Source organism: Phalacrocorax carbo, chromosome 14, assembly GCF_963921805.1.
Source record: "Phalacrocorax carbo chromosome 14, bPhaCar2.1, whole genome shotgun sequence".
Lineage (NCBI taxonomy): Eukaryota > Metazoa > Chordata > Aves > Suliformes > Phalacrocoracidae > Phalacrocorax > Phalacrocorax carbo.
The window spans coordinates 48988-75576 of NC_087526.1; the positions used below are offsets into that span (position 1 = coordinate 48988).

Below are 26589 nucleotides of genomic sequence, written 5' to 3' on the forward strand. Positions count from 1 at the left end.
TGTGTTTTCTCACAAAAAAGCCTCCTATGGTCAGTTGAAGAAATAACCTTTCCGTGGCACTGACTCTTTTCGTACAGTCCATAGCCGGCTTTCGGCTTTTGTCTTTACAGCATTCAGTTTGCTTTCTGCCAAGCTTTCTACCTGCTGTGAAACATTTGGATGGTTTTTTCTTGTTGATTTCTTCCCCCCTACTTGCTCCACAGCTCCCACACCAACCACCCAGCGCGGCTCGCCTTTCAGCCCCCAGACCCAGGAGCCTTGCCCTGGGACGGCCCTTACATGTCAGCAGAGTTGTTCCAGCTCTCACCCTGTCCCTACCCAGCTGAGGACGTCTGTGTCCGTGGCAGACACCCAGACACTGCCCCTGCAGCGTGGCAGTCCCCTGCCCCGTCAGTGAAAACTGCGGCAATATCGGCTAAGTTTAAAAGCGTCGGCAGGAGGTGCAGAATACATAATAAAGCGGCGGTTGGCTGCCGGGTATGGGTGCGATATAAATACATTTTGTTTACAGGCCTTCGTGCCTATTCAGCGTTGAACGGCACCTCAGCCCACCCACCCCGGGGCTCACGGGGCTCGGAGAAGGGTCTCTCCAAGGGCACAACCTAAGGCAGCGCAGGAAGCCCAGCTGCCACGCTCCCAGTCGCTACGGGACGCTTGCTTACAGCTACACCGACGAGGGTGCGGATGAGGCTGGAACTAGCAGAAATGCTGACTCTTCTGGCCTTTTATTTGCGGAAGGCACAGCGCGCGAGCCTCGGCGGCTCACAGGAGAAGCGTGCAGCGCTGCTGGACTCTCATTCTCAGCTCACGTACTACTGCCAAAGCTCCTGCCCTGTGCTGTGCCAGATGCCGGCTGGCGTGAGCACCTGGGCTCCTGAGGGACCCCCTTGTCCTGAGAGCCAGAGGTACTCACTTCCCTTTGCATGAGGCCTGTAGGAGATAGACCCTGCAATTTTAAAAATCTCTATCAAATGTGGCAGACTCAAAAGGGGGCATTTTTAAAAAGGCAGGTTTGTTTTCTTTTTTTAACTTTACGATCTACAGCCTAGCAAAGAGTTCCCTTTCAGTGTCAGTCGCTTGGCCTTCTCCCCTACTGATGAGGTCCCAGCCTCCCGGTGAGATCTCGCTGGAGATATTCTCAGTTTCCCTCAAGTACGGGGCTGCCCTGGCCCGAGGCCAGCAAAGAAGCTGACTTTGCCCGTGCCTGAATCAGCAACACGTCCAGCAGGCGACTTGCAGAGCCCAGGGAACCCTCGTAAAGAGGTCTGGGGGTGGGTCGCGCCACATCTGCGGCATCGGCCATGGGAAAGGACCAGCACAGTTAAAACAGGCGGGTGAAACCGCGGTCCGCGCCAATACGTGCTGCTGCCTGGGGCATCGCTTTGCTGCGGGTCAAGTCAGATGCTCTCTGTAAGAGTCAGTCAGGGTAAAGGCAGTAAAAGATTTTTTTTCTGCTCATTTTAACAAAGGCTGGACAGAGCCCATAGAGGAAGGCACTACGCGTCTTGCTGGGTTTGTTTCCCTGCCTTCTCGTAAGCTGTCGCAGAAACTTGCACGAGCAAAGCCTGTGCAAGCTGATGACAGCCACACACGGTTGAAGAGGGAGCAGACGGTGAGAGCAGAGGTGCGTGCTCAGGCTGTGCACTGGAAGCTAATGCTAATGCTGCAAAATAAAGAGTGGATTTTCTTTTTTGGGTTTAGGTGAGCGCTAAACATTACATGTGCGTATGTGCGTGTGTCTCTCGCAGGTTTTTGTCATACACCCCACCCCCCCACCCCAAAAAAAATCAACCCACACATGCCATGCGTTAAACAGTGGTTTTCCATTGTACTTAGAAGTGCTTACATGGGTGTTTTGGGTTGTTTTTTTTTTTTTTTTAATGCAGAAACAGCAATACGAATGATTTAATACAGCTAGCAATTAGATGGGTGTAGCTTTAGAGCATCGGCTGTTTACAAAGCAACTGCACACCTTCTTTAGCTCACAGTTTAAACAAATGAACTTGCAGTGCATCACACGTGCTTTGTACAGTCACGTTCCACACGGCAGGCCAGATTCTTCACCCTGCCTTGTCCCTGTTCCCCCGACTCTGACAGGACCGCCGAGGCCATCCTGGGGACAGCGCCGCTTTCTAGCAGCTGGGTTGCTTGCCTGGACGCCCCACAGACAAACAATCATTTCCCCACTGAACCTCTTCTCAAATATTTTCCTACCCCTGCAGGCCCCACGTACGTTGGTTCATATTTCCTTTTTCCTGGGCTTTATGCACAGGACCGATGATTTCCAGAAATAGAAACAGAAGCTGATTCAGTCCAGGCTAAACATTCTCTGACCTAAACCAAACTGTCTTCAAAGAGATAGCTGTACTGTAGGCACCACCTCGGGAACAGAAGTTGCCCTGTCATAAAAAAAAAAAAAAAAAAGGAGGAAAACAAGGCATTTCAGGCTGAGGAGACTGAACGGTGTGCTGGGGGCAGTGGGGGGTTGGAAAGAAACAGTTCAGACGATTAGAGCGAGCTTAGCGTTGCAAAGCGTGCCATTATTTTTAATTCGGCAGTCAGAAGAAAATAGATTCTGACACTGATTTCCTGTGTGCTGCAGGAGTTCTCTCCTCAGCATTCCTGTGCACCGTTTTACTTTTGTGTCCCGTCCGCTTTGCTTTTGCGTTGTAGCTCTCCGGTTCTAGCTACGATTCCCACCACCCCCATTACGCTTTGACAAGCCCAGCTCTCACTGTGCTTCCCTTCCCTTCCCGTATGCGCGTGCAGGGAAAAGCCCGCGCGTCTGCCACTACAGGACCCGCTCTGGGGGGCAGGAGAGATGACGACGCTCCCTGACAGAGGACACAGCTGAGGGGCGGTCCGCCGGGGCTGGGGAGATGGCAGCACCTTCCCTCAGCTGCCCCATCCGAGCACAGGTGCAGGTGCGCACTGAGGAGAGACAAGCAGGCAGGAGCCGCAGAGCGAGAGAGAAAATAAAATTCACGGGTGGGTGCTACTTACGTCTCATTTTTAGCACAAGGGATGAATTCTCAGCACATTCTTGGAGCTGCCCTTTTGGGACTCATGGAGAAGAGGGATGTTGGCCACGCGGTGCAGCCCAGCTCTGCTTCCCCTAAATGGTTTTACTGTTCAGGTGTTGCCCTAATCTGGCCGGTACCCCCGCAAAGAGTTTGGGATTTCTGCTGCCTCTCCGGGCCAGCCACAGACCCCGACTTCATCGCAGCGAATGACCCTGCACTCGTCAGAGCGGTTGCCGAGTCACATCCCGCTGCCTTCCCTGCAGAACTGGAGACCCTTTTTCAGCCCTTGCCCCCTCTTCTCTCAGCTCGTTGCCCATCCCTTTATCAGTGCCGGCACTGATCCTGCCTCCAGCTCGCCCTGTCTCCACCTGCGAGCGCCCAACAGGAGCTAAATGTCTCCTCAAGGATGCACGGAAGAGACGTGCAGGTAACCCAGCACAGACCCCCTGCAAACATCTTCTTTCCATTTTCTTTCCTCTCCTGACACGAAGAGATGACTTAGGAAAAAGCGTACTGCTCGCATTTCACCTGCACCGCTTCTACATTCACTTTCGCTCTCCTTGGCAGTAATTAATAGCGGTGGCTGGGGGGGCTGGGGCATTCCCCCAAAGCAGCTGCAGTTACAGCCGGGCGGTTGTGGCACTCCATTAGCTTTGAGTTTTAAATCTAAATCTTCTGGAATTGTTAGTTCTGATCAGGAATCACCCGCACCTGCAAATTTTCTTAATGCCTACGCTTGAACCCAGCCACTGTTTAACAGCTCACCTTTATTTCTCTTCATTTAAGAATCTAAAGCTTTGTTTACTGCTTGGGTTGGAAGCAGGAGCTGTCGCTGCCTCTGAACTTTCTAACAGCCCTGTTACAATTTCAGTACTACCCGCTCCCAATTTAGCTTTCCAGTTCAATTTTCATTGTAGATTCTAAAAATTTCCTTATTTTGTTCCCGATCAGGAGTCATTAATGCCTGCAGTTGATTTAATAACGGCTGTATTTAGATTGAGCTATTAATGACTCGCAACTCTATTTATGGCATAAAAAAGGACTCCCTTTATTTTTTTTTTATTACAGATTAGGAATAATGACTGCCTGGTTTGTTCAGTAATAGCTGCGATTAAATTTAGTCACGACTCCTCCCTAAATAATATGTATTTATTTGCACTCCTACAATTTAACCTCCCCTTCACCGGTCAGGGGCACCGACAAGTGCCCGCGCGTACCTCCGCGCCCCCTGCGCCGGCTCCCCAGGGAGCAGCCTCGTACCCTGACCAGAGTCTGCAGCGGCCCGTTGTCGGCCCAGCTCCTCGCCCTCGAGCGGCGGATCCGCTGCTGCCCAGAGGGGACGGAAATGGCGCGGGGTAAATGATAATGTGAAATGATAAACGAATAAAATGATCTCACAAGGGGGAAGAAAACCAGCAAAGCAAAAACCAAACCCCAAACAGAACACCATACCACTAAACCGCCTCACCGCCCCCTCAGCGCCCAAAACAGCATCCCGGGAGAAAAAAAGCAAAGCAGGCCACAAGGGACCTTTCTAGTACAGCTGCTGCCAAAGAGTGCCAAGCTCTGGAAGCCTTACCTCAGGCAACGCCTCCGCTTCTCTAAACGCCAGAGCACGCCTGCCCGGGGGGCTGAGACAGCCCCAGAGCTGCGACCGCCCGAGGGAACACGGGAGCCCCGGCGCCAGAGGAGCCCGGGGGCAGCGAGAGCTGCCCGAGCCCCGGCTGGGGCTCTTCGACCCCCGGGCCCCGCCCCCGCCCTTCCCACAGCGCCCCGCGAAAGGGGCGGGCCGAGCCCCCCGAGGGGGGAAGGCCCCGGGAGCCGTACGGGAGCCGCCTGGAGTTCCCGGCGCGGGAGGGGGGGGGAGAGAAAACACCCACACCGAGCACCCCAAGGAAACAAAACAAAGGCTTGGGCTGTTGCCGGGGGGCGGGGCCTGTCGCTAAGGGGAGGGAGCCGGCACCGCCCCTCCGGTCTGTTGCTAAGGCTGGGGGGAGACGGACCAGAGCATACTGAACCTCCCTCCCCTAGCTGCTGCCAGGGGGTGGGGCCTGTTGCTACGGTGGGGGTCCGAGGCGGAACCGGCACCACTGCCCGAGGCCAGGGGGCGGGGCCTGTCGCTAGGAGGGGCGCCGGCACCGCCCCCGCGGTGCCGTTGCCGGCGGCGGAGCCTGACCTTAAGCGGAGTGGGGCCAGAGGTGTCCGATGCGGTCCCCACATCCTGTCACCGGGGGCCGGGACCTGTCGCTAAGGGGCAGTGTGGCCAAAGGGACGCTGGCAGCCCCGCCGGCCGTCACCGGGGGCGGGGCGTTTTCCTAAGAGGGGGTGCTGGCACCGCCCTCCCCGGGTCGTTGCCAAGGGGCGGGGCACGTCGCTACGGTGTCGAGCTGGCATCCCCCCATCGCTTGTGGGCGGGGCTGTCGCTACGGATGGGAGCAGGCACCGCCCCCTGGGCCGTCGCCAGGGGCGAGGCCTGTCGAGACGTGACTTGGTGGCAGAAACTAGCCGGGCAATAAGTCGCCAGCGCGCATGCGCGGCTCCCGGCGGCGGTACCGGTTTCGGTCGCTCGGTAGCAGCATGATCTTAATTTTTCTTTGCTGAGTATTTACTAGGATGAGACAGGACCGGCATGTCAGCCCCGTTTATACCATCCGAGGACTGTAACTACTCACTGAGTGCACAGAGCTTATATTTCTCTGCCTTTTTCCCCCACTCTCAGCCCCAGCAGTAACATTCTTTACCTCTGTACCAAACACCATCAAAGCGGCTCGAGCATTTTCATCCTTTGCTCTCGACTGCTTTAGAAGTCTGGTGGTTGTTTCTGTCCGTGCCCTCCTCCTCCCCCCTGGCCTTTCCCTAGGGAGAAGCAGCAAACAGACCCTGTGGCACAAGCGTGGGTTCCCTGTCCCCGAGTAAGCCCCAAGAACTGCTGAATGCATGTGGCATCAGGATTTTGACAGTGGCAGCAGCAAGTCAAGAGATGCTGGAGAGACCGTTTTGGGGGAAAAAAAAAGGCAACACAGCTGCCCTGCTGAAGGCAATCTGCTTTGTGTGAGAGGGTCAACTCCGTTTATGAGGAAACAGCTTGAAATACAACACATCTTTTAAAAGCTAGAGTGATTTGAACACTTAAAAACAGTGTTTAGACTAATTGATACCATTTTGAACAGATTCTTCCCATAAATCTAAACACTTGCTGGTGTTGGGAAGTGCCTCATCACTTCCTTGTGGCACTGCTGCAAGAAGATAACCCTGCGAGGCTGCAGGGCAAGGTTACACCATAATCACCACCTATGCTTACAGACCCACCACAACAGCTACAGCCCTTTCCCTGCTGCTGCACAACTTGCTTGCTTGCTCAATGAAGCCCAACGTGAAGTGTCAAACTAAGAGCAAAATAAAAACTAAGGAACAAATCTCAGTAATTCACTTCATGCTAAAAAGGTGTGCGTGTGTTTATGCACATCCAATACAACTACCTAAGCTATCAAAGCGTTCCATTTTCTTTCTGCGTTCAACTCGCACAGCTGTTCATGCGCACCATTAGATTATCTATCTCCAAAATACACAGTAGTAACGTGACTGGGGGGTTTTTGCGTGTTATGGAGTCGGGAGGGACATCTGCCCAGCTGCCCTGCCCAAGAGATGCTGCTGAACTGCCAGGGAAACGCTCATCGAAAGCAAGATGGAAATAAAATACTTAAGAGCGGTACCTCAAAATACTGGGAAAAAACCCGATAACATTCAGTTGCCTCTCTTGTTAAACATTCAGAACAAGGATCTGAAATACACCTTATTATTAAGGGTTTGTTTTGGGTTTTTTTAAGACTTAAGGTTATTTATAAGGCTTAAGGTTAGAAGGCTTAAATACACCTAATAAATACAACTAATAAATCCTATGCTACAGCTATTTGGCAGTTACAGTTTAAACACTGCAAGTCAGTTTGTAAATAATACAATTTCAGCATTTTTCAAAGTTTCTTTTATGTTAGAAAAAATCGATGAGATAAAAGATCACACACACAGTTTTACTTGGGGGTGTGTGTGTGGGGGTGTGTGTGTGTGTGTGTGTGTGTAAAAATCCCCAGTGCTGCAATACTTAAGGTTATCAAAGAGGACTGGCAGATTTGCTAAATTATTTGGCTGTACTGAAGCATGCAGAGGAACACCGTTTCACGGTATCTCAACTATTACATCTGAGAACCCAAAGACCAGCCATGCCATCTTCTTTTGGCAGATGTGCTGTGCTGTGCCTGGATCTTTGGAACGAAGATGATTTTTCCCCCCTTAAAAAAAGCAAAACGTCATGTACCGATGACGACTTCTGCCAAATACATCATCTCTGAAGACCCAATTTGATGGGAAGTTCATAGAATGTAACTTATCTGAATGAGAAATAATTCAATTTTTAAAAATATCTTTCCAACTGAAGTTAAAGTTACACACTGTGGGACTTTCAAAGGGCTCAGATTCTGAATCCTTTGCCAGCAAAACTACACATAAGCAAACTAGGATGTTCCTTGCAAACTAGGATGTTCCTTGCCAGGTTGCTCTTCCTCATCTGAAAAAAAAAAACACAGCACCAGCAATAACTATCACATGGGTCAACACAGATCTCTTCCACAACAACCCCCTGCTCAAAAGCACTGTGGCCTTCTGCTCACCTGTTCCAAACAGATTCTGGCATCACATACTGCAGCCACGACCACTTGTGGCACAGAGATACCAAAAGACAGAAAACTACCATTGCATGCTCAACTGTCATGTTTAGCCTAGACTTAGTACCTGAACTGCAAGAATAAGTCAAACCACCCACAGACACACAAAAATTACAGTTACTGCCGGATGACTCAAATATAGGCAGAGACCGATAAGGCTCAGAAAGTCAGGCCAGCAAACTCCAAAAAGATATATGGGTAGCAAATGACTGTGGCTGGTATAACAACAGACTCTTTCTTTATGAATAACTAACTCCTGAACTACTCCATGGATGGCACTGAGAACCCCTTGGTAGACAGCAAGCTCAAACAAGAGCACCAACATAAACAGGACGTGAGACTGGGCTGCTGGAAGTTGCTTGCCTACAGAATGCTGCTATTAGCTAACACCACACTATAAAGTCTTAAGCCAAAACTGCACAGTAGTTACAGGAGATGAGTGCAGACAGATGCTGAATATAGATTCATAGAATTGTTAAGGTTGAAAAAGACCTCTAAGATCATCAAGTCCAAATGTCAACCCAACACCACCATGCCTCCTAAACCATGCCCTGAAGTGCCGCGTCTACATGCTTTTCGAACAGCTCTGGGGATGGTGTCTCTACCACCTCTCTGCACAGCCTGTTCCAATGCCTGACCACACTTTCAATGAAGATATTTTTCCTAACATCCAATCTAAACCTCCCCTGATGCAGCTTGAGGCCACTTCGTCTCATCCTATCGCTAGTAACTTGGGAGAAGAGCCCAACCCCCACCTCACTACAACCTCCTTTCAGGTAGCTGTAGAGAGCAATAAGGTCCCCCCTCAGCCTCCTCTTCTCCAGGCTAAACACCCCCAGCTCCCTCAGCTGCTCCTCAACAGACTTGTGCTCTAGACCCTTCCCCAGCTTTGTTACCCTTCTCTGGACACGTTCCAGCACCTCAGTGTCCTTCTTGCACTGAGGGTCCCAAAAGCGAACATGGTATTTGAGGTGTGGCCTCACCAGTGCCAAGTACAGGGGGACGATACTACCTACATATCACTTGATGGTCACAAAATCTCATGGAGATGGGTACCACTCATAGAGACCCCTCAGACCCAAATGCTTAATGAGAGACCCTTCTTGCCAAAATACAAGCTCGATGAGGAAGAGCCAAAGGTGATGTGGACTGAACTATCAACATCACAGTACAGAAGTATGCTTTACTTCAGGTGTCAGGATGGCTCTGTCAGGTCAGTCTGACCACAGTACGTGGTTCTATTGCCTGTCCAGTTGTGTCCAAGGTCTCTCACACAGCCTCCCATGTCATAGACAGCTCCCCTGTCCTGGACCGTGTTCTGCATGTTCCAGCCCCTCCCCAGCCCCCTTGATGAAAATCATACAACAAATAAGGACTCAACTTCCTCTCCTTGACCTCTGGAAGACGCTTTCTTCCTCTGCTGACAGCCAACACAGCTATCCTCATGCTGTTCCTCAAATGCAGGCTGGCCCTTGGGTGCCTGTACTGCCAAAGGAAGAGAAAATTATTACGCTCTTATAACGTGCTCCATCATCCTCTCGTTTGTCAAGAAATCAAAAGAAAGCTGTCATCCTGATCGCTATATCAAAGAGGTCTGTGCAGGAGATGGCTGAGCCCATCCCCACAAATGGAAAGCTCTGCTATGATCCTGCTTTGCCTTCTGGCAACAGCACCTGCCATTGGGGAGCCCCAAACCCCTTCATAGAGTCATTAGGAAAACCAGATCCGACTAGTTCAAAACATTTGGCAAGTAAGATATGACATAAAAACAAGTATACACCACCTTATCCCAAAACTCGCATCTTCAAAAAATACACCAAACAGAACAAAATCCTCACCCTCTGAAAGGGACTAGTGCACCCACAAAATATATACATTCATGCTATCGACCCACGTGCCACACTTCCTCAGGGTCAGCCCTGCAAAGACAGGAGGAAGCCTGATCCTACCTCCTCAGATGCCCCAGTGCCCTGCTCCTGCTCTGCCCCCCTGTCATGGGAAAACACTGGTGGGGATATCTGGGAAAAAAAAGAGGAAAGAGCCGCAGGGACCTGAATGTTAAAAGAAGACCTGACTTTATCTGCAGGAATACACAAAAGAAATCCTGCCAAAAAAAATTCTAACTGAAACCCAGAAAACATAAAAACCTAGGAAACTCAAAGAGACAGGACATTGTACCACGCAGCAACTGAGACTGCCTGACAGATGAAGCTGTGAGGATGAGAGGTCTGCCACAGAAGCGGCTCCAGACCCTTGAGCCCCATTCCCTACAAAAAGGCCAAAAGCTTCCTAAGCTGAGGCTGTGGCTCATATACACCGGGCCCACTCACCGCCCTTCCCCCAGTGCCCTGGGAAAGGGGTGGGGTGAACCACCAGAAAGCATAAAAGCGACCAGAGGAGGAAGAGCAGGGAGTCTTATCATCTCACTTAAGTTTACAGTATGTAAAGCACTGAACAGAAACAGCAACCCTTACTGGAAATGACAATACCAGCTCCTCTGCTACAACCACATTTATTGCATCAGCAACATGGCCGGGTAGGGAATTAAACTTCATTTTCCTGGGACGTACATAGAAACAGCCAGATGTTGTAATAAGCCACATAGAGAAGCAGCTCATTATACATGCGATAACAGTATTATTACCAAAAGCACCCACTGTAAGGGAAGATCAGGTTCATGACCACCTGAGGAACCTGGATATACACAAGTCTACGGGACCTGATGAGATGCATCCAAGAGTCCTGAGGGAATTGGCTGATGTAGTCGCTAAACCACTCTCCAGGATATTGGAAAAGTCGTGGCAGTCAGGTGAAGTCCCTGGGGACTGGAAGAAGGGAAAGATTATGCCCGTCTTTAAAAAGGGTAGAAGGGAGGAACTGGGGAACTACTGTCCCGTCAGCCTCGCCCCTGTGCCGGGGAAGATCATGGAACAGATCCTCCTAGAAACTATGCTAAGGCACATGGAGGACAGGGAGGTGGTTCGAGAGCACGGCTTCACCAAGGGCAAGTCCTGCCTGAGCAACCTAGTGGCCTTCTCTGATAGAGTGACTACATAAGTAGACAAAAGAAGAGCAACAGATATAACCTATCTGGACTTCTGTAAAGCCTTCGACACAGTCCTCCTCTCTAAATTGGGGACATACTTTGTAATTATCTCCTTTTTATAAAAATAAAAAACCTACAGCATTGGTCTAGACTGTTTCTCAAAACCCTAGTGTAATTCTCTAATGAGAAATATTAATAAATGTGGTCCATAAAGCAATGATGGCTAATGACATGATACCAGCTCCTCCTTTTTATCTCCATCTGTTAAACTGCTTTAAAAGGCAATTGCCTTTTAAAGTTAGGTTGCTTTAAAAGGTAAAAATACTTCAACTATTTTCTTGCCTTTCTATTCAGTCAAAGTCTTTTAGATAGTTGAAATGATGATATGCTATTAGTACGGGAATGCATGATAATTTGTGAAATAGTATCCAGATAGGCAGGAATTAGGTGAATGTTTGGTCCACACTGTTTCTAAAGGTGAAAACCTGTCTAGGGTTTGAGATATATACTCAAACCTGCCTGTTGTTGCTGGGTTTGGGTTCTACACACCCTATTCCATTGTGACTCCACTGAATTTATGGAATCTATGTTTGATTCGCGTCAGAGTAGGCAAAAGAAATAAGGCCCAAGGTTTGTTATTTCTTGAAGCCAGTCACACTATGTGTTGCACTGGCTATAAAACTACTTATTAATTCAGCAAACTTTAATAAAACCTCCTGAAAAATAAACAGAGCGGAGTTCACATGGGATCAGAGGCAAATGATGCGTCCTTTCCAAAGCCCTCTAACCAATGCATTCAGGCGATAGCTTCATTAACTTTCGTGCAATAATTTGCAGATAAATGCCATCAAAAAACCAAGTATTCAAGCACCACTAATACTATGAATTTGACTTTTGCACATTAAAACTCTGACAAAGCCATATTAATTATTTTTTAACTATCTCAGGATGAAAATACATCACTCATGTAAGTAATTATGTAAGTAATTTCAAGCTGATTGCCTTCAAAGTGATTATAACCAAATTTAATTTCAAGGAGGATCAAGAAAATAGTCACTTGTTTCAAACATTAATTACTGATTTTAATCCTAATTCATTAAAAACAGACCTATTTTTTTTGCAGACTCAGCAGGGCATAAATTGACATTTTGCAAAATGAGTCATTATTTTGGTGTGGAGAAGTATTTTTAAAACAGTGACTCATGACTACCAGAAGGGATTGTTAAAGAGCTCTGAGGGAGCTTTCACCTCTTAGAAAAAGCGGCCCTGTTTACTGGCAGTTCAGCATCTCCAGGTTGACTGGAAAAGTAGTTGTAACTCTTTGCTATTGACACTAGCCAGGGAGCTGCTTTACCTTTAATTACTGGTAATTGGAGAGTGAGCTGAAGAAAACGTATCCTAAAGCAAACAGCTTTATTGAGACAAACTGGAGCAGAATAGGGAACAGTTTAAGTCACTTTAGAAGTGTTAAGGATTGGGAGGTTTATTGCTTCATTTCCAATCAAGTTGGAAATGGATAGAGAATGTGAGCAATTTGTTCTGGATTTGGTTCTGGGATGTATAGCCTTACAACAATAGGACTGGTTTTGGTTTTTGTTTTGGGTGGTTTTGTTATTTTTTTTTCTCTTTTTTTCTTTCTTTCTTTCTTTTTTTTTTTTTTTTTTTGTCTAGCTTGCCAATACTAGCTAGCCTGCTTTGTTAGGAGACTACCAATGCCCTCCAAAAACTTGCCAAACTTTTGGATTGTAAATTCCTTGGGGAAAGGGCTACCTTTTTAGTATGTAACTATAAAGAGTTTAACCCGATGGCTAAGTGGTCCTATATGATATATTAAGAAAAATTATAGTAATATATCAGTAATTTTTCTGAGTAGATCTTAAGCCCCAATAGGATTATTATAACCATCATGTAACATACTGACTAGTACAACCAACCCATGGATTCTACTTCTTATTCCTGCAGGTAGTTCAACAGCTTGATTTTACTAATTGTGTGCTTTGTAAGTCCCAGGTGATCAGGACTCCATCTAAGGGATTGTACTATCATACTTTTAGAAGATTTCCTGTTCAGCCTGCATTTTTACACTTACCAGTTTCACCCTTCTCATCTTTTTGCTCCTCAGAGAATCCATCTTAATCACAGGCAGAACTGGACACAACTTCTGTGATGGAAAAAAATCAACAGAGCTACAGTTTTGACAAGGAATCATTTCAATTGTGAAGAAAAAACAGCAAAAAGGTAATCTGTGCATTTTTTGCTCCATAGAGAAGGTATTATTTTGTACTGACTCAACATGCTGTCACCCATTTGCTATACCTTGGGATACAGAGAACACAACTGAAACTAGAAACTGAGATGTTCAATGCAGCAAACACATTGTCCGAACATCATCTTTTGCAGCAGAAATGTAATGACCTGCAATGGGTGGGGGGAAGGGGAGGTAATTTATTGAAGTGGTATGGATACCAATGGATAAGCCTGGAGTTACTGTTATTTGCTGCTTAATATGGAGGGGGGGGGGAATCATGATGTATTAGGTAAATTGTCAGTGTAAAACAGAACAATCCATACAAGAGAGAAAGACGTTTACTGTAACAGAAAGCTATCTGTAAGATAAAAACCATCACTGAAGAGTACTCTCAGCCTTTTAATGAGCACAGGACAACAATAAAAAAAGAAAGAAGGTTGGAAATAACACTGAAGATTAAGGCCGTGTGTCAGCTGTAGCAAAAAACTGCCTAGCATAATGTAGTGCACAGGTGGAGACTGGGCAAAGAGGATAAATACTGTGTCTTCCCCTCAAAATTTCCTCCTGTATACTTGTGCTTGCAGGAGGTGGGCGGTGCAGCTCCTGGCAGATTTAAAGTCTAGGTCTCCTTACAGGGAAAATTTGGAAGCAGATGGTCTCTGGGGTACCCTGGTCCTGGTTTGGTTGGGCTGCAGCTGTCTCCCTGCAGATGATCACAGCAGCTGGTGAGCTGAGAGCAGACAGCAAGCGCAGCATGCAGCATTTGTCAGCAGGTCTTCAGCATTGTCCCTTGGCACACTCAACAGCAGCAGCAGCATAACAGTGGTGAGCCACTGTTACTGGTAGCTGTACAAGGAAAAAGAGTTGTCAGAGACCTTCTAAAAATAGTTCCTATTGCTCTGAACTGGGATTACTTACTCTTTTGCCCTATTGTTCTAAGGTGGCAGAATTTTACTTCACATCACTTCTATGTAAGCCATGGATGGTGTTAATACTGGGAGTCCTAGTAAAAGTTCTCATTTTGAAGATTCCCTGGTGCTATTTGTTCTTTGTTTAAGACAGCTTATGAGCCCAGTCTATTGAACACACTGTTAAGACTCTAAGACAAAGAACTGACACGGACACAGTCTGCACCCCTCATCTTGCCTCAACAGTAAAATGAAAAAAAAAAAAAAAAAAAAAAGGCAGATATCTCAATTGATTTCCAATAAGCAAGCAGTTAATTCCTTTTCCAGGGACTAGCTGATTGCCCAGGTGTTAGGATCAAAGGAAAAAGCAGGCTGGAAAGCAAGCCAGTTGAATTTGCCAGTGAAAAGGACAGGAACTTGATAGAAACCAATACTGATAAAGTGGGAAATGTTGGGCTCTTGGTGGATTGAGAAACATCAAGCTAGGGATCCTAATGCACTCTGTAAGACTACTTCAGTGACCCTTTCATGATCTGCACTACCCTCAGAAGGAAAGCTTACTAGTTGAGGTCTCTGTTTTTTAATTTAAATTTCTTATGCCTATTTACCTTATTTTTCTGATTGTCCTCTTCCTCCTATGTAGGAGAAGTAGCTTCTGAAACAGAACAGCATCTCCTAAAACTTGAGGTGTGACCACACAGCTCTGCATAACTTGTGAGGCAGTTGCTACACACAACTGCCTCATTCTGATTTCTGTCATTTTCTCCAGCACAAAATATTGCTTGGAGACTAGCCCATTATCGCTACTATCTATGGCACGTTGGTTGAGTTTGCTTCTCTTTGGTTTCTGTCCCAGTGTTGTACATTCAACTCTTCTGGGCCTGAAACAGGTCTCTTGGTCAGGAGCTGTCAAACCAGTAGCGCCTCTTTAGGTTTCTTGGAAGGGAAGTGGAAATTAAACCACTGTCAAAAACTAGAGGCTTGTCCTTGCCTTATAATAATGTTCAGGCTAATAGACTTTGAGGACTTAGGGAATTTGACAGGGTGATTTTGGCTAAGAACCAAAACCTAACATATCTCAACATGCAAAAATGGGACAGAACAGAAGTTCAGTTTTCACCACACAGGAAGCCACAAAAAACACTGTTCTTGAATCTCTCCTTTGACATGTTTCTCTCTATAGCTACAAAGAGAAGGAAGCCCAGATCGTAGTATCTTGATCAGAGGCACGGATGAAGGGATTCAACTCTTATGTTATTCTCTTCTTTCCTGGAAACCTATTGGACCCTTTCAGGTATGCAGATTTAATCTCTTCAGTGGATTACTTCAGTGAATGGAAAGTCTCCCCAAATACAAGCTCTTGGCTGGACAGGAAAATGAAGAGTTCCAATTTTAAAGACAGCTGAGAGCACTGACAACATGAGTGTGTCATCAAAGGCAAGAGGCATTTATGAGTAGAGTAAGGTGATTAGGTAAGTCTGGCTGGCTGTCCAGAACTTCCTCGTTCTAACTGCTGGACTGCTGCACACTTTATGCAACACAGACACCACGGAAGTAATAAATGTTGTAACCAGTTTTGGTATTCTGAATAAGTGTCAGAACATAAAAAGCAGAGTTTAATACCCTGAAGGAGAACTCAGTTTCAGGGTCAAGGGAAATTTTAAATGCACAGTTGGGGCAATCAAAGGCAGCAATGCATTTTCCTGGCTCCAGTTTTTCTCTTTCTTTTTGCAGAGCAGGGGAGAAAGATCTAGTTCCTTAATTCACACCCTATAAAGACAGAATGCAGTTTCCACATAGCAGGAAAGAGATCTTTTAATTGTCCCTTGTCCCACAAAACAAAAAAGGACTTGATCATCAAATAAGGTTTTCTTTTTACTTTCTCAATCTTCTTGAAGTTCAAAAGGTTCTGCTTTAAGCGATAGCCCGAGTATTTTTAATAACCCAATAGAAATGTTCCCTGTTTCAGAATCCAGTCTGAAAGAAGATGCATCGTTATGGCCATCTGGGCAGTGATTTCTGATTGACTCGATTTCAGCTCTGACAGACACAGAGCATACAGCATACCAAACCCACACATCAGTAATGCTAAAATGACAACATGGATTAGACGATACAACACAAAAAGTTGAACAAATTATATCAAGACTTTTATCTTAATGCACAATACACATGCTTAGTTAAAAGTACAGAAACATAAAATAAAATATAATACCAGTAGTACACTAGATTCCCTCAAACTTAAGTGGAAAAACCCTCTCAAATATTAGGTACATTTTTTCTTTTTACAAAACGTGAAAATGCGAGTCCTAAAAACTGATACAAAAATATCGTCTCTGGAACATTCTCCTAAAACCATGAAAAGTTCTGTGTCATGCAAAAACATACTACATGACTTGTGTCATATCAGAATTGCCCCCCCTGCCCAGATGAGGTAATTGACGTTAGGTGCAAAATGAGCTGTAAATGCAGTGATGCTATAGCAATCTTACTTATGCTCCTATAGCTGATCATCAGTTAACTTTTAAAGGCCTTTTAGATTTGGCCTAACCTATGATCAGGCTGCTGTGGCCATTCCTGCTCTTTGTAAAAAGGGCAAAAATGAAGGTCTTTTAAAAGTCCTCCGTCCTCTTCAAGGAGTTGTTTGTTCTATGGCATCGCACTAGTGCAGTGATTTTCATCTTGTGGAATTAGCTCACCTAGAAACACCTGTGAAAGGTTAACTACAAAAAAGCAAACCTATTGTTCTAAGATAATCAGGTTCTTCATCTTTAATCCAGCACTGAAGCCAGCACAGGCTTCAGAATACAAAGGCGTAACCCGTTTAACTGATCGGGGTCCAGGTACCAGCAAATCTTTCTTCTGGTACACTTGATTGCAACAGTGCATCAGAGCCTGATTCTCAGGGTATATCTGCTGGCAATTAGAAGGATCTTAAATAAGCAGTATTATCTTCATGCCAAACTGTGTGATAAAAGAATTTTCAATTCTTTAACAAACTAAAAGGTGCAACTCTGAAGTCTAAATTGAATAACCTCTCGCCAAGACCATACTTTAAAAATATTATTCACCTACCATTTACTTATGTTATGAATTCTGATATTCTTAAAATCAAGGAGAGGAACTGCTGAAGGTAAGGGAATCTGAAGAAACTTCACTCATAAATATGGGTTTGTTCCATTTCCCTAACAAAACCAGATGTGTTAAATTTGTTTCCTTGATGGTATTGATGCATAGTACTTCTCAATCCTGAAATGGGGCAGAGCAAGTACATAAAAAAATATACTTGGTCATCTTTCCTTATACTAAGTGCTCTCGAATAATACAGTTATGGGGATTAAAAGCAGAGATTTTTATATGTCTCTCTGCGATGTTTATCCTTTTTTCCATCTAGTTTCCTGTTGTTCAAGTCATTAGTACTACTTATGTATGTAAAGCACTGTCACTTTTCAAAACAGTTTACAATTTTTCTCTCTTGAATCTTCACAATACCAGTGGTAAGAAAATAGTTTCCCAGTTCCCTCCCCAAACGGCAGCAGGGACTCAGTATAGCAAAGGCAGTTGGGCATGGCGAGACTGAGTGCTCAGAAATTCGTGTCTTAAGGACACTAGAATTTTTTCAGTATATATTAAACAAAGGCTCTTTTAGTGATGTAGTGTAGTGATGCTACAACAGCACCATCAAAACTGCTATTGCATTATGCTGTTTAACACGAAACAGAATGGATTATTTTTGCATGGCAAGGAACAGAAGGATCAGAACCCAATGGCACCACAATGGTTTCTTGGTGCTAATCAAAGCCAGGACTCTCATTATAAAATGTGGGAAAAATACCTTATGCTGTTTGAAAGCTTTTCTTCCCTGTTAAGACAAACAGCTACTGCAGGCTTCTCTGAATGGCAAATTTGAACTTTGTATTTGAGCACCCTAGTACTACACAAATACTAGTTTTAGATACAGATTGTACTGGGTAATTTAATTAATCAGTATCTTATCAGTAAGTCTATGTGCTATGTCCTTTTGTGAATAAGCTGGTTTCATGAGCTGTCTGTTGGGTTAGGGTGGGGGTTTTTTTGCCCTTTTACCAATGAACAATGACCACGTACTTAGAAGCTGTGTCAGACATGTATAATGCCAAGTGTTATGGCAGATGAAATACTATACATGCTGTTATGGACCAAGGAGCATTTCAAATTGTTTTTATTTTGAAATTCTGAGTGCTAGACCTTAATGTTTTGCATCTTCAAATTGCTTTAGAAACATGGAATAATTTCTGCTCAAAATATTCCCAAAGTAGCACTATTTGCCGATAACAAAATATGACAGAGGAAAAAGGATTTGCCAGAGTCCAAGTGGACTTTTCCCTTCAATGTTTTTTATTCTAAATGGAAATGAGATGCATATTTGTCTAAACTGTGGTTTCTCATCTAAAAACTCATCTAAATTTCAGTCTGCAAATGAATACTGGAATACAAAATTGTGTAGTGCTAACAGAGAGCCAAGGCCTGGATTTGAAAAGCAGTTCACACCTTTGCAAATGCCCTGGACAAAACTGGACAAAGCAGGAACTGTTCACACTATCTCCTGTCACGGCCAAATACAGCTTCTGCAGCCAAATGGGGCTGGACTGGGAAGGGCTGCCTTGTCCCACTCAGAGAGGCTCTCCTGTGACTCTATGCACCCCTGCTTCGTCTTTTAGAAGCCCCTTTGTAAAAGTGATTTCTTGTTCGCCAGAGCCTGATTGGGAAAAAGTTTCTAGGGTCCAGAGCAATTTGCAGCCAATAGTTATCCTTGATTGCTTGTACGCCTTTTTCTCCTTATGGCTGTATTTGTATTTAGATGGAACTTTCTTTACCTTTCTAATTATTGTCGTCTTATAAAGACATCAGTTGTAATTGTGTCTTAGACTAAATAAAGCAAGCTCTCCCAGTCTTATCTTGCAGAATTGTATCCACTTTATTGATACCATTTTAATATTTTTCCTCAATATCTAGCCACTGCAATGTCACTTAATTATTTGGCCTCTGCACAGTAACTCGAATAGTTCTCCATCCCCACAGGAAATTTGCCTCCTAGTGCAGGCTGAGCTTTTGTGATTCCATCAAATTGTATCTGAGTCGTCATGTCACAAACTCTATAACCAAGGTCCTTTTATTATCAATTAACAAGAAATATAGCAAAATACTTTGTTTAACCTTCAAATGCATGAGCTAATATTTGTACTGTAAAATTTCATCCCATTCATTTCATCCTCTTCAGTGTTCAAAGTCTTCTGGGTTTTTTTTGGTCTGTACCTTGGTCCTCCTTTAGATTAGTGCCTCCCAACTTCAACCCCAGCCTCATAGTATTTGTGCTTCAGTGATTAATGAAAATGCTAAGGCAATTCAGTTACAATACGTAAGAAATTCCACTTGCAGATGCCACCCAACCCCCACTTCCTTTTCAGTGTTGCCTTCTTTCCTTTAGCCAGCTGCTTACATACCTCATCAGCATGTTGCTAGTTTCCAACTTCTCCATCGTGACTGTGTTTTCCATATTTCCTACACTTCCAGTGTATCAGATGCTCCAGATCTATGAAATCTGCACTCTCTTGGTTGTGGCAGGCCTGATTCTTACTTTGCTTTTAGCCATGGAAATTCTGCAGACCTACTCTCTTTACTTGCAGGTTTGGCTTGTGCATTGCCCTCTTGTTTTCCACTTGAACCTGTTCTTTCCAGCACTGGATTCAAACCTTGTAATTTTACACCATCAAAACAGTTGTTTCCTCTTCTACTTTAATAGGAAGCCTGCAGTGAAACCACATCTTGCAGCTGACACTGCCCAAGCAGGAAGACTTTAGCTCTATGCTACCAGTTTAGGCTGATATCAAAACCAACTTTTCCATTACAGTTTAAATTTCCGACTCCTCATCGCTCCATACAAATATCAGAATTTAAACTGTTCAACAGAACTTAGAGCTACGGAACTAAAGGGTAAAACAGAAAAATCAGATCATACCTTCTTTCCTTATAATATAAACCATCTTTTAATAATAAAAACTTCTATCGCTTTTTCAAGGAGAATAACACATGCATTTCAATGTAAAACAGTGCACAGTGTAAATGCCCTTAGATACTCTTCCACGCATCTTTAATGTTTACAGTGGCTGCCTAAGTGTGGGCCAGGATCCTCAACAGGTTGTCTAAATTGCTGCAGTTCCGCTGAACAGAGCTGATGTAAGACAAAGCGAAGATCTTGGCCTAAGTGTTCTTTCTATTTTTGGGTAATTCCTACAGTTCTTATAATATTAAGCATATTTTATGCTGCAGATTCAGTAAAGAAACATCCATTTCTTCTTGAAACAGCACAGGGCAAGAATAGCTCTTCTAAAATTAAAAAGAAGTGCATTAAAAAAAAAAGATCTGCTCCTCTGGCTGCAATACAAAATGGATCCTCAGTAACAAACTCCTGTACCTGACAGCTGGCAGATGATGGATTGTCTGGGTTCCCTGCAACAGGTTGCTGTAGGTCGGAGGAAACAGTTAAAAGTAAGAGATTAAAAAACACACGTTCCTTCCCCAAAATTATTTCAGTCTGTGAGTGAAGAAAAAAAAAATTAAGAGACAAGGTTCAGAACAATCTGCATCCTCAAATTTGTCATAAGCCAGTTTGTGTTGAAGTGTTGAATTTACGAGACCATCATATCCAAATGGAAAAAGTCTAATTTCAGTTTTTGAGTTGGTTCGGGTGTTAGTAAAATAAAATTAAGCCAGGTAAAAAATGAACAACCTCACAAATAAAAAACCCAAACCTTTATTTCCTGGAATATACATCACTGCAAAGCACTTCTGGATCTCCTAACTGTGAACTGTTTTAAACAAGACTGTGGAGAAACAGAGGAATGGTAAGTTTCCTATACATCCTTCTACTGACACCTGCTACAACTGAAATTCGTTAGTGATTAGGTCGTCATGTTAAGGCACTCACTCCAAAAGAATATTATTTCTGTCCTGAGACTGCCGACATGTTTCAGTTAGTTTCAACCAGTAATTTGGGAAAAAATTACTGTGCTTAGAATAATACTGACAGAATGGAGGACAATATTTCAAACAAGAAAAAATAAAGTACATTATATACCTGATTCCTCTTCTCTTTTAACTTAAAAGCATCCCTAATATATCTTAATAACTGTATTAAAGACTACTTAAATATTGAAAGATTTTAAATAATGCAGATTTTTTTCAGTAAACTGGGAGTAGCTGTGTAATTGCCAGCATATTGGTCCCATTTTAAACAATATAATTTTTATTTAAATCTTGAATATATAATAGCGTGATTGAAAACACATATTCCACTCCACATAAATAACTATAGTTCTTCTGACCTGTTTTAAAAACTACATCTGTTCAAACAATCAGATTATAAGACTGTATTTTTCCTTTGTAAAGTTTCCTTTAAAATCCTTCAATCCCAATCTCTTAAATAGTACTGTATATCCAGAGTACATAATAGAGCATTAATAAAAAGAGTTAATCAAAAACCCGAAAGCTACAGTAGGTAAAACGAAGTCATGTTAAGAAGTATTATGGAATGTATACTCTGCAGCATAGAGAGATTGGTTCTCACTGGGCTGAAGTGGAAATTTACTCCAGAAGAAGTTCTTCATGTTTATATTTGAATAAACCATAGATTGTGCTATTTGTTGTTCAAAAGTGCAGGTCAGTTCATGAAATAGTGGTGTTTATGAAGCTACTGCTCAAGGACACTGACCAAAATTATGCTGGCAATTAAATGGATGCCAGATGCAGTACAGGGAGAGAGAGATGCATCATTCTAGGTTTTCTTAACCAATCTGTATCTTGAATTCCACAACTTTTAGGTGGCAGCACAGACAAGTCATTGGTAAAACTGCCCTTTCTTGAAATATTGTCACTTTTCCAGATATCTAGCAAATGGCAGTAACACCCATCTTAGCTCTGTGGTGTTCGTTGTGAGAATTTCTTCAAGAATTCAAAGAAATACAAGGATCCCTGCACGTGCTGCAGGAGTTCAGAGGCAGATTCTTGGTGCCTGGGTCCAGCAGGTTCATCTCCTACTAAACCAGAGCAATGTCTCTTCCTCTCTTGATTCAGCGCCATCAGTGTCAGTTAGGATGGGTCCTCAGAGCTGCTCATAGTTGAATGCTTTAACGATGCTGCAATGTAGGTGCCTCTCTCACTTTTATAAATCCCCATCTGTAGGTGGCTGGCACAACCTATAGAGCCTTTACGGCAGATAAAGAGTACGGTATTAAATATCATAAGGATGATAACATAAAGTTACTGGTATAGTATATGAGAGTCAACTTCTTTATCATTCTGCAAGCTTTAGAGGTAATCTGATATCAAGAATACCGCTATTTTTAATTTTACTAATTGCAAAATCAGAAGTGCTACTAGTGACTTACTAACTACAGTATATACAATCATTGTATAAATACTATTTGAGACTTTCCATCACTCTCTTAACTTTAGCCCAACTTGGGTCTTCAACAGTCCCTTCTCTCAATTTCTTTTGTTTTAAACCCAGTTCAGCGTTTTTCCTGAACATACAAGTTCACCCCTCATACAAATTGGGATACCAAACAGATAAAAGAACATATTTACTTGTTGCCATGGTTGAACAAACTTGAAAATTAGTAAGAATGTCTTTGGATAAATTTTTTGCATCACAAGATTAGCAAATTGAGACCAGTGGTTACCCCTAGGTGCATCTTGTCTGTCATTCATATATGACTGCTTGTGGTGTCTTTTTCTACTTTACATTTGAATAAACTCAAGTCTTTTATAACTTCTCTTTCAAGCCTGCTACTACAGTGATTGAGAAACCTCAACGCTAGCAAATATAGTCTTGTAGAATTAACATTAATTCACCAGATCTCCTTTTAACTTGGCTCAGTTTCATTTCACATTATGATGGTGGAACCCAATAGGAACACATGTATCTGAGCTTTATTGCCATGAAATAAGCTAAGTAAATAGTCCTGGAATTTGTCATTGTGATTCAGAGCGCATACGAAAGAAGAGAAATGCCTCAGCTTATGATTTCTTTGTAAAGCTGTTTCTCTTTGAACACAGCATGCTGTTAAGGTCATAAAAATGGAACCAAAGTAATGTACGGCCATTAATGAGGCAAAATAACCATGCTGCTAAGACACTGATTTATGGCACTAGGGACACGGTACAGGAGCCAACACAGACTATTATTTTATTCCTTTTGAGATAATAATTACAATCCAACAGAAGGATAAGGTTCTAAATGCGAATTATCATTCTTTATAAGGTCTCTGAGAAAATAAACCAAGGCCAGACTGTTACAGTAAGCATCATCACAGTCTCTAAAGTTTAAAATGATTTCCTATAAACATTTTGAGGAGAAGCAGATAGGAGAAAAAAAAATTAAAAAGAGGTGGGGCTTACTTAGACTAACTCAGAAGTCTTAATGGGTGTATAAGATATCAGTGTTTTAAGGAAGTCTTCTTGACACTGAACAAATATGTTCTTTGTAGGACACTAGCACTAGCAAATACACTCACTCTATCTGAAGGGTTGGCACAGACTTTACTAGATATTTTCTGATGCAGATTCCTTCATGCTAGAACTGTTTTGCCCTCATGTAAACAATGCCACTAACAAGAGTAGAAACAGAAGTTTCTCTGATATTTGTAGAGACTGATTATGTACATCTTGTTATCTAATCATGATCATTTGTTACTACCATTGAGGGAAAAGGCTGTGTTACAGTTGATTAAAGAATATTATCTTCTCACCAATATATTAAATTGGAGGAAATTGACCAGAAAGAGATACTTTCCTTAAAAATAAAGGTATTCTTATCGTGTAGAGAGATGATGAATGTCTCTAGCTACCATTAGGTGCAGTAGCGTTCACTGATGTACAGTGCTTTCCAAAGCTGTCTTCTAGACAAAAACATACATGTCTGCTGGGCAACCGATCTTCCTTAGAGCTGCGTTACTTGAAGTGCTTGCTCTTAAACCTGCTCTGCCATAACTAAAGAGTCAAGCTCTTCTAAGCACACAATAGCATTAGCCTAGGAATTATCTTTGCACATCTGCAGTCAGATTTGCCATTCAGGAAATTTTCTTTCTAAGCATTCCACAGATGGCTGTCAATCACAAGCTTTGCCACCTCTCAGCAACAGTCCAAAAAAGACCTTTCTTTCTGAGCAGTTATTTTTTATTCAGAAAATGCAGAAACCTTTGAAGTTAATGATGTGCAAACTGTAAGCAGCAAAGCTGATGAATCTACAGTGCACTTAGTTTAGCACAGTGAGAATGAAAAAAAGGAATTTTTTCTTTTTTTCCACTATTACTACTAAGGAGAACTTTGGTTATAACAGGAACTCCACAATTGTTACAGAGGCATAAAACCAGCACTCAGATGAAGTGCATAATACATAATAACCTACCGAGGTGCACACTGTGGCATTTGGTCCATCACTTTCAGATTCTTGGCAGAGATTTCAACCCTTGGTCCCTAAGGAAACAGAGAATTTATGGTACTGACAGTATCGATAAAGCACCTGATCCTTAGGGGAAAGTATTATAATAGGAGTATGGTTTCTATCTGAGAATCCATTAACTACTTTTAGAAGATTTGGAATCCACTAGGGGGATACGTTAGTCATCTGTGTTTACTTAAAAGATGGAATTAGTCCCAAAGCACTTTACAAGCACTGCTGCCTACCACTAGGGAATTTCTACTATTTAACACTGTGATTGAGACTTGGTTTTTTGTATACAGAAATTGTCTAAAATATACTGGATAGTCTCTACTTTCTAACCATCAAGGTACACTCTTTAAATAATGTACACTAAGGCATATATTTTAATTGCTGTAATGGCTGTACATGCAAAAGTAAATTAGTTCCTGTCAAATATATCTGTAACTACTCAGACATTAATAGAAATTTGGCTCTATGGGTTTGTACTGCACAAAATACAGTGCCACATCAAAATAAACTGGTGTTTGTACAATGATGTTACTGGAATGGAAACAGTGGCATGTAGCAGACACACATCCACTTACTTGCTTTCGCATGATGTCTGTAGCTTGCATGATACACTTGGGCAAAAGCCCATGACTTCGAGCCAGTATGGCTGCTTGCTCCAGAGACACACTCAGTGTACTTCTGAACATGGGAAGAAGAGATATGAAATCACAGGCCATATTTAAAAATGTATAAATGGGTACGTACAGCACACTTACCTGTTAAGTATGACTTCTGTTAGTGTTCTTATATTTAGTTTTGGGGTTCTTTTTTAACTTAAAAAACTATAAAATTACTTCAGTCCTGCAGTTACAGTCTCGTTACACCTAGATACTGTGATTGTTTGAATCTCCAGCATCATTACTACAAGGCCGTGTTTCAGTGCTCTTCTGCACTGATTCATATAAAGTTATCCACAAATGAATCTTTTCTTTAGTCACTGATTTTGAGACACTGGAAGAACAGTGTTGTGTTTAGAATCTGCTTGCACACACCAAGATTCTAAAGCTATTTTTGAGCAACTTCCTACATTTTCAGTCTGTGACAGAAGACAACGTTGACTAAAAGTTATATGCAATGAGATCACTCAGTCAGTTGCACTGAAACATAAAAAAGTTTGTGTGTCGTGTCAATACTCATTAACAAAAGTATTAAAAGTCACAACCTTCCCTAAAATAAAGATGGCAGTAGATTTAGGTCCTTCTCATATTCCCTTGCCATCTACCTTTCTATTGCTTTGAAAAGAACCAAATATATTGCTCATATTTCTGGAAAGGGCAAAAGTTCTCATCACACAGGTTTCTTAAAGCTCACCTCTGCATCCCAGTGCCGCACATAGTAATCTGACAGGCTCCAAGTCGATAACAGAGCTCAGAGGATATGGGCAGCAGGCCAGCTCCTGATGTGTTACTGCTAGAATATCCTGCCTGGGCTGGTTTTGCATTAATGAAAGACTTCATCAGCCTGCAAAGCTCATCCATTGCATTAATGGGGCGAATAAGCTAAACAAAGCAATTAAAAAAAAAAATAAAAAAAGCAAGCATCAGTGGCACACTTGTACCTTCAGTAATAAAGACATTTACAATTCTTTGTCCTATGTCAAAGCACAGTAATCTACACAAGAGTAACTGCCACACAGTAACAACTATTTAAAATATATATGAACTTTGGAAGTGGAAAAATACAAATAATTACTTGGGCTTGGGGCAATTTTTTTGCAACTACCACAAGTCACATAGATTGCTTATAATGTATATTACAATTGCAAAGATAGTATCTGATTTTGTCTTCCCTCCAGCAGTATTTAATGCCTTATATGCATATATTCACATATGTCACTGGCTCCAGTTAGACAGACTGTCTTTATATGAGATGCTGGGAAGCACTATTTTCCTGTTGTTTTCTTCTATAACTGTGAACAAAGCATAACTTGCAAATTGAATGTTTGTTCATTTTCATGCATCTGTGGGAGAGGAAATTTAATTCATCCTGTCTATCAGATACTGTATTTAGCAGGGGCAGTCAGGGTGATATGGAGTCTTATTAGTGCCTAAATTAAGGGTTCTGTCACTACCCCAGTTCTGCACATTTTCTTCTAAACGAAAGAACTGTAGCCAA

General features: G+C 43.1%; 1 protein-coding gene and 1 long non-coding RNA gene across 3 annotated transcripts in view; both read right to left on the minus strand.

The window, feature by feature from the left end:
- Window positions 1-1847: 1847 nt before the first annotated feature.
- Window positions 1848-4592, minus strand: LOC135315678 (uncharacterized). The gene is made up of 2 exons (XR_010375150.1): window positions 4284-4592; window positions 1848-2399 (listed from the first exon to the last, which is right to left on the minus strand). It is a non-coding gene; the product is annotated as an uncharacterized LOC135315678 (long non-coding RNA).
- Window positions 4593-16071: 11479 nt separating this feature from the next.
- PREX1 (phosphatidylinositol-3,4,5-trisphosphate dependent Rac exchange factor 1) overlaps window positions 16072-26589 on the minus strand; it is a 178082-nt gene continuing 167564 nt past the window's right edge. For both annotated transcript variants that reach the window (XM_064465159.1, XM_064465158.1), the window contains exons 37-40: window positions 25786-25973; window positions 25011-25113; window positions 24391-24458; window positions 16072-22186 (exon numbers count right to left, since the gene is read on the minus strand). In XM_064465159.1, coding sequence (XP_064321229.1) covers window positions 22144-22186; window positions 24391-24458; window positions 25011-25113; window positions 25786-25973 — 402 coding nt within the window. In that variant the 3' untranslated portion in view covers window positions 16072-22143. The remainder of the gene's footprint in view (window positions 22187-24390; window positions 24459-25010; window positions 25114-25785; window positions 25974-26589) is intronic.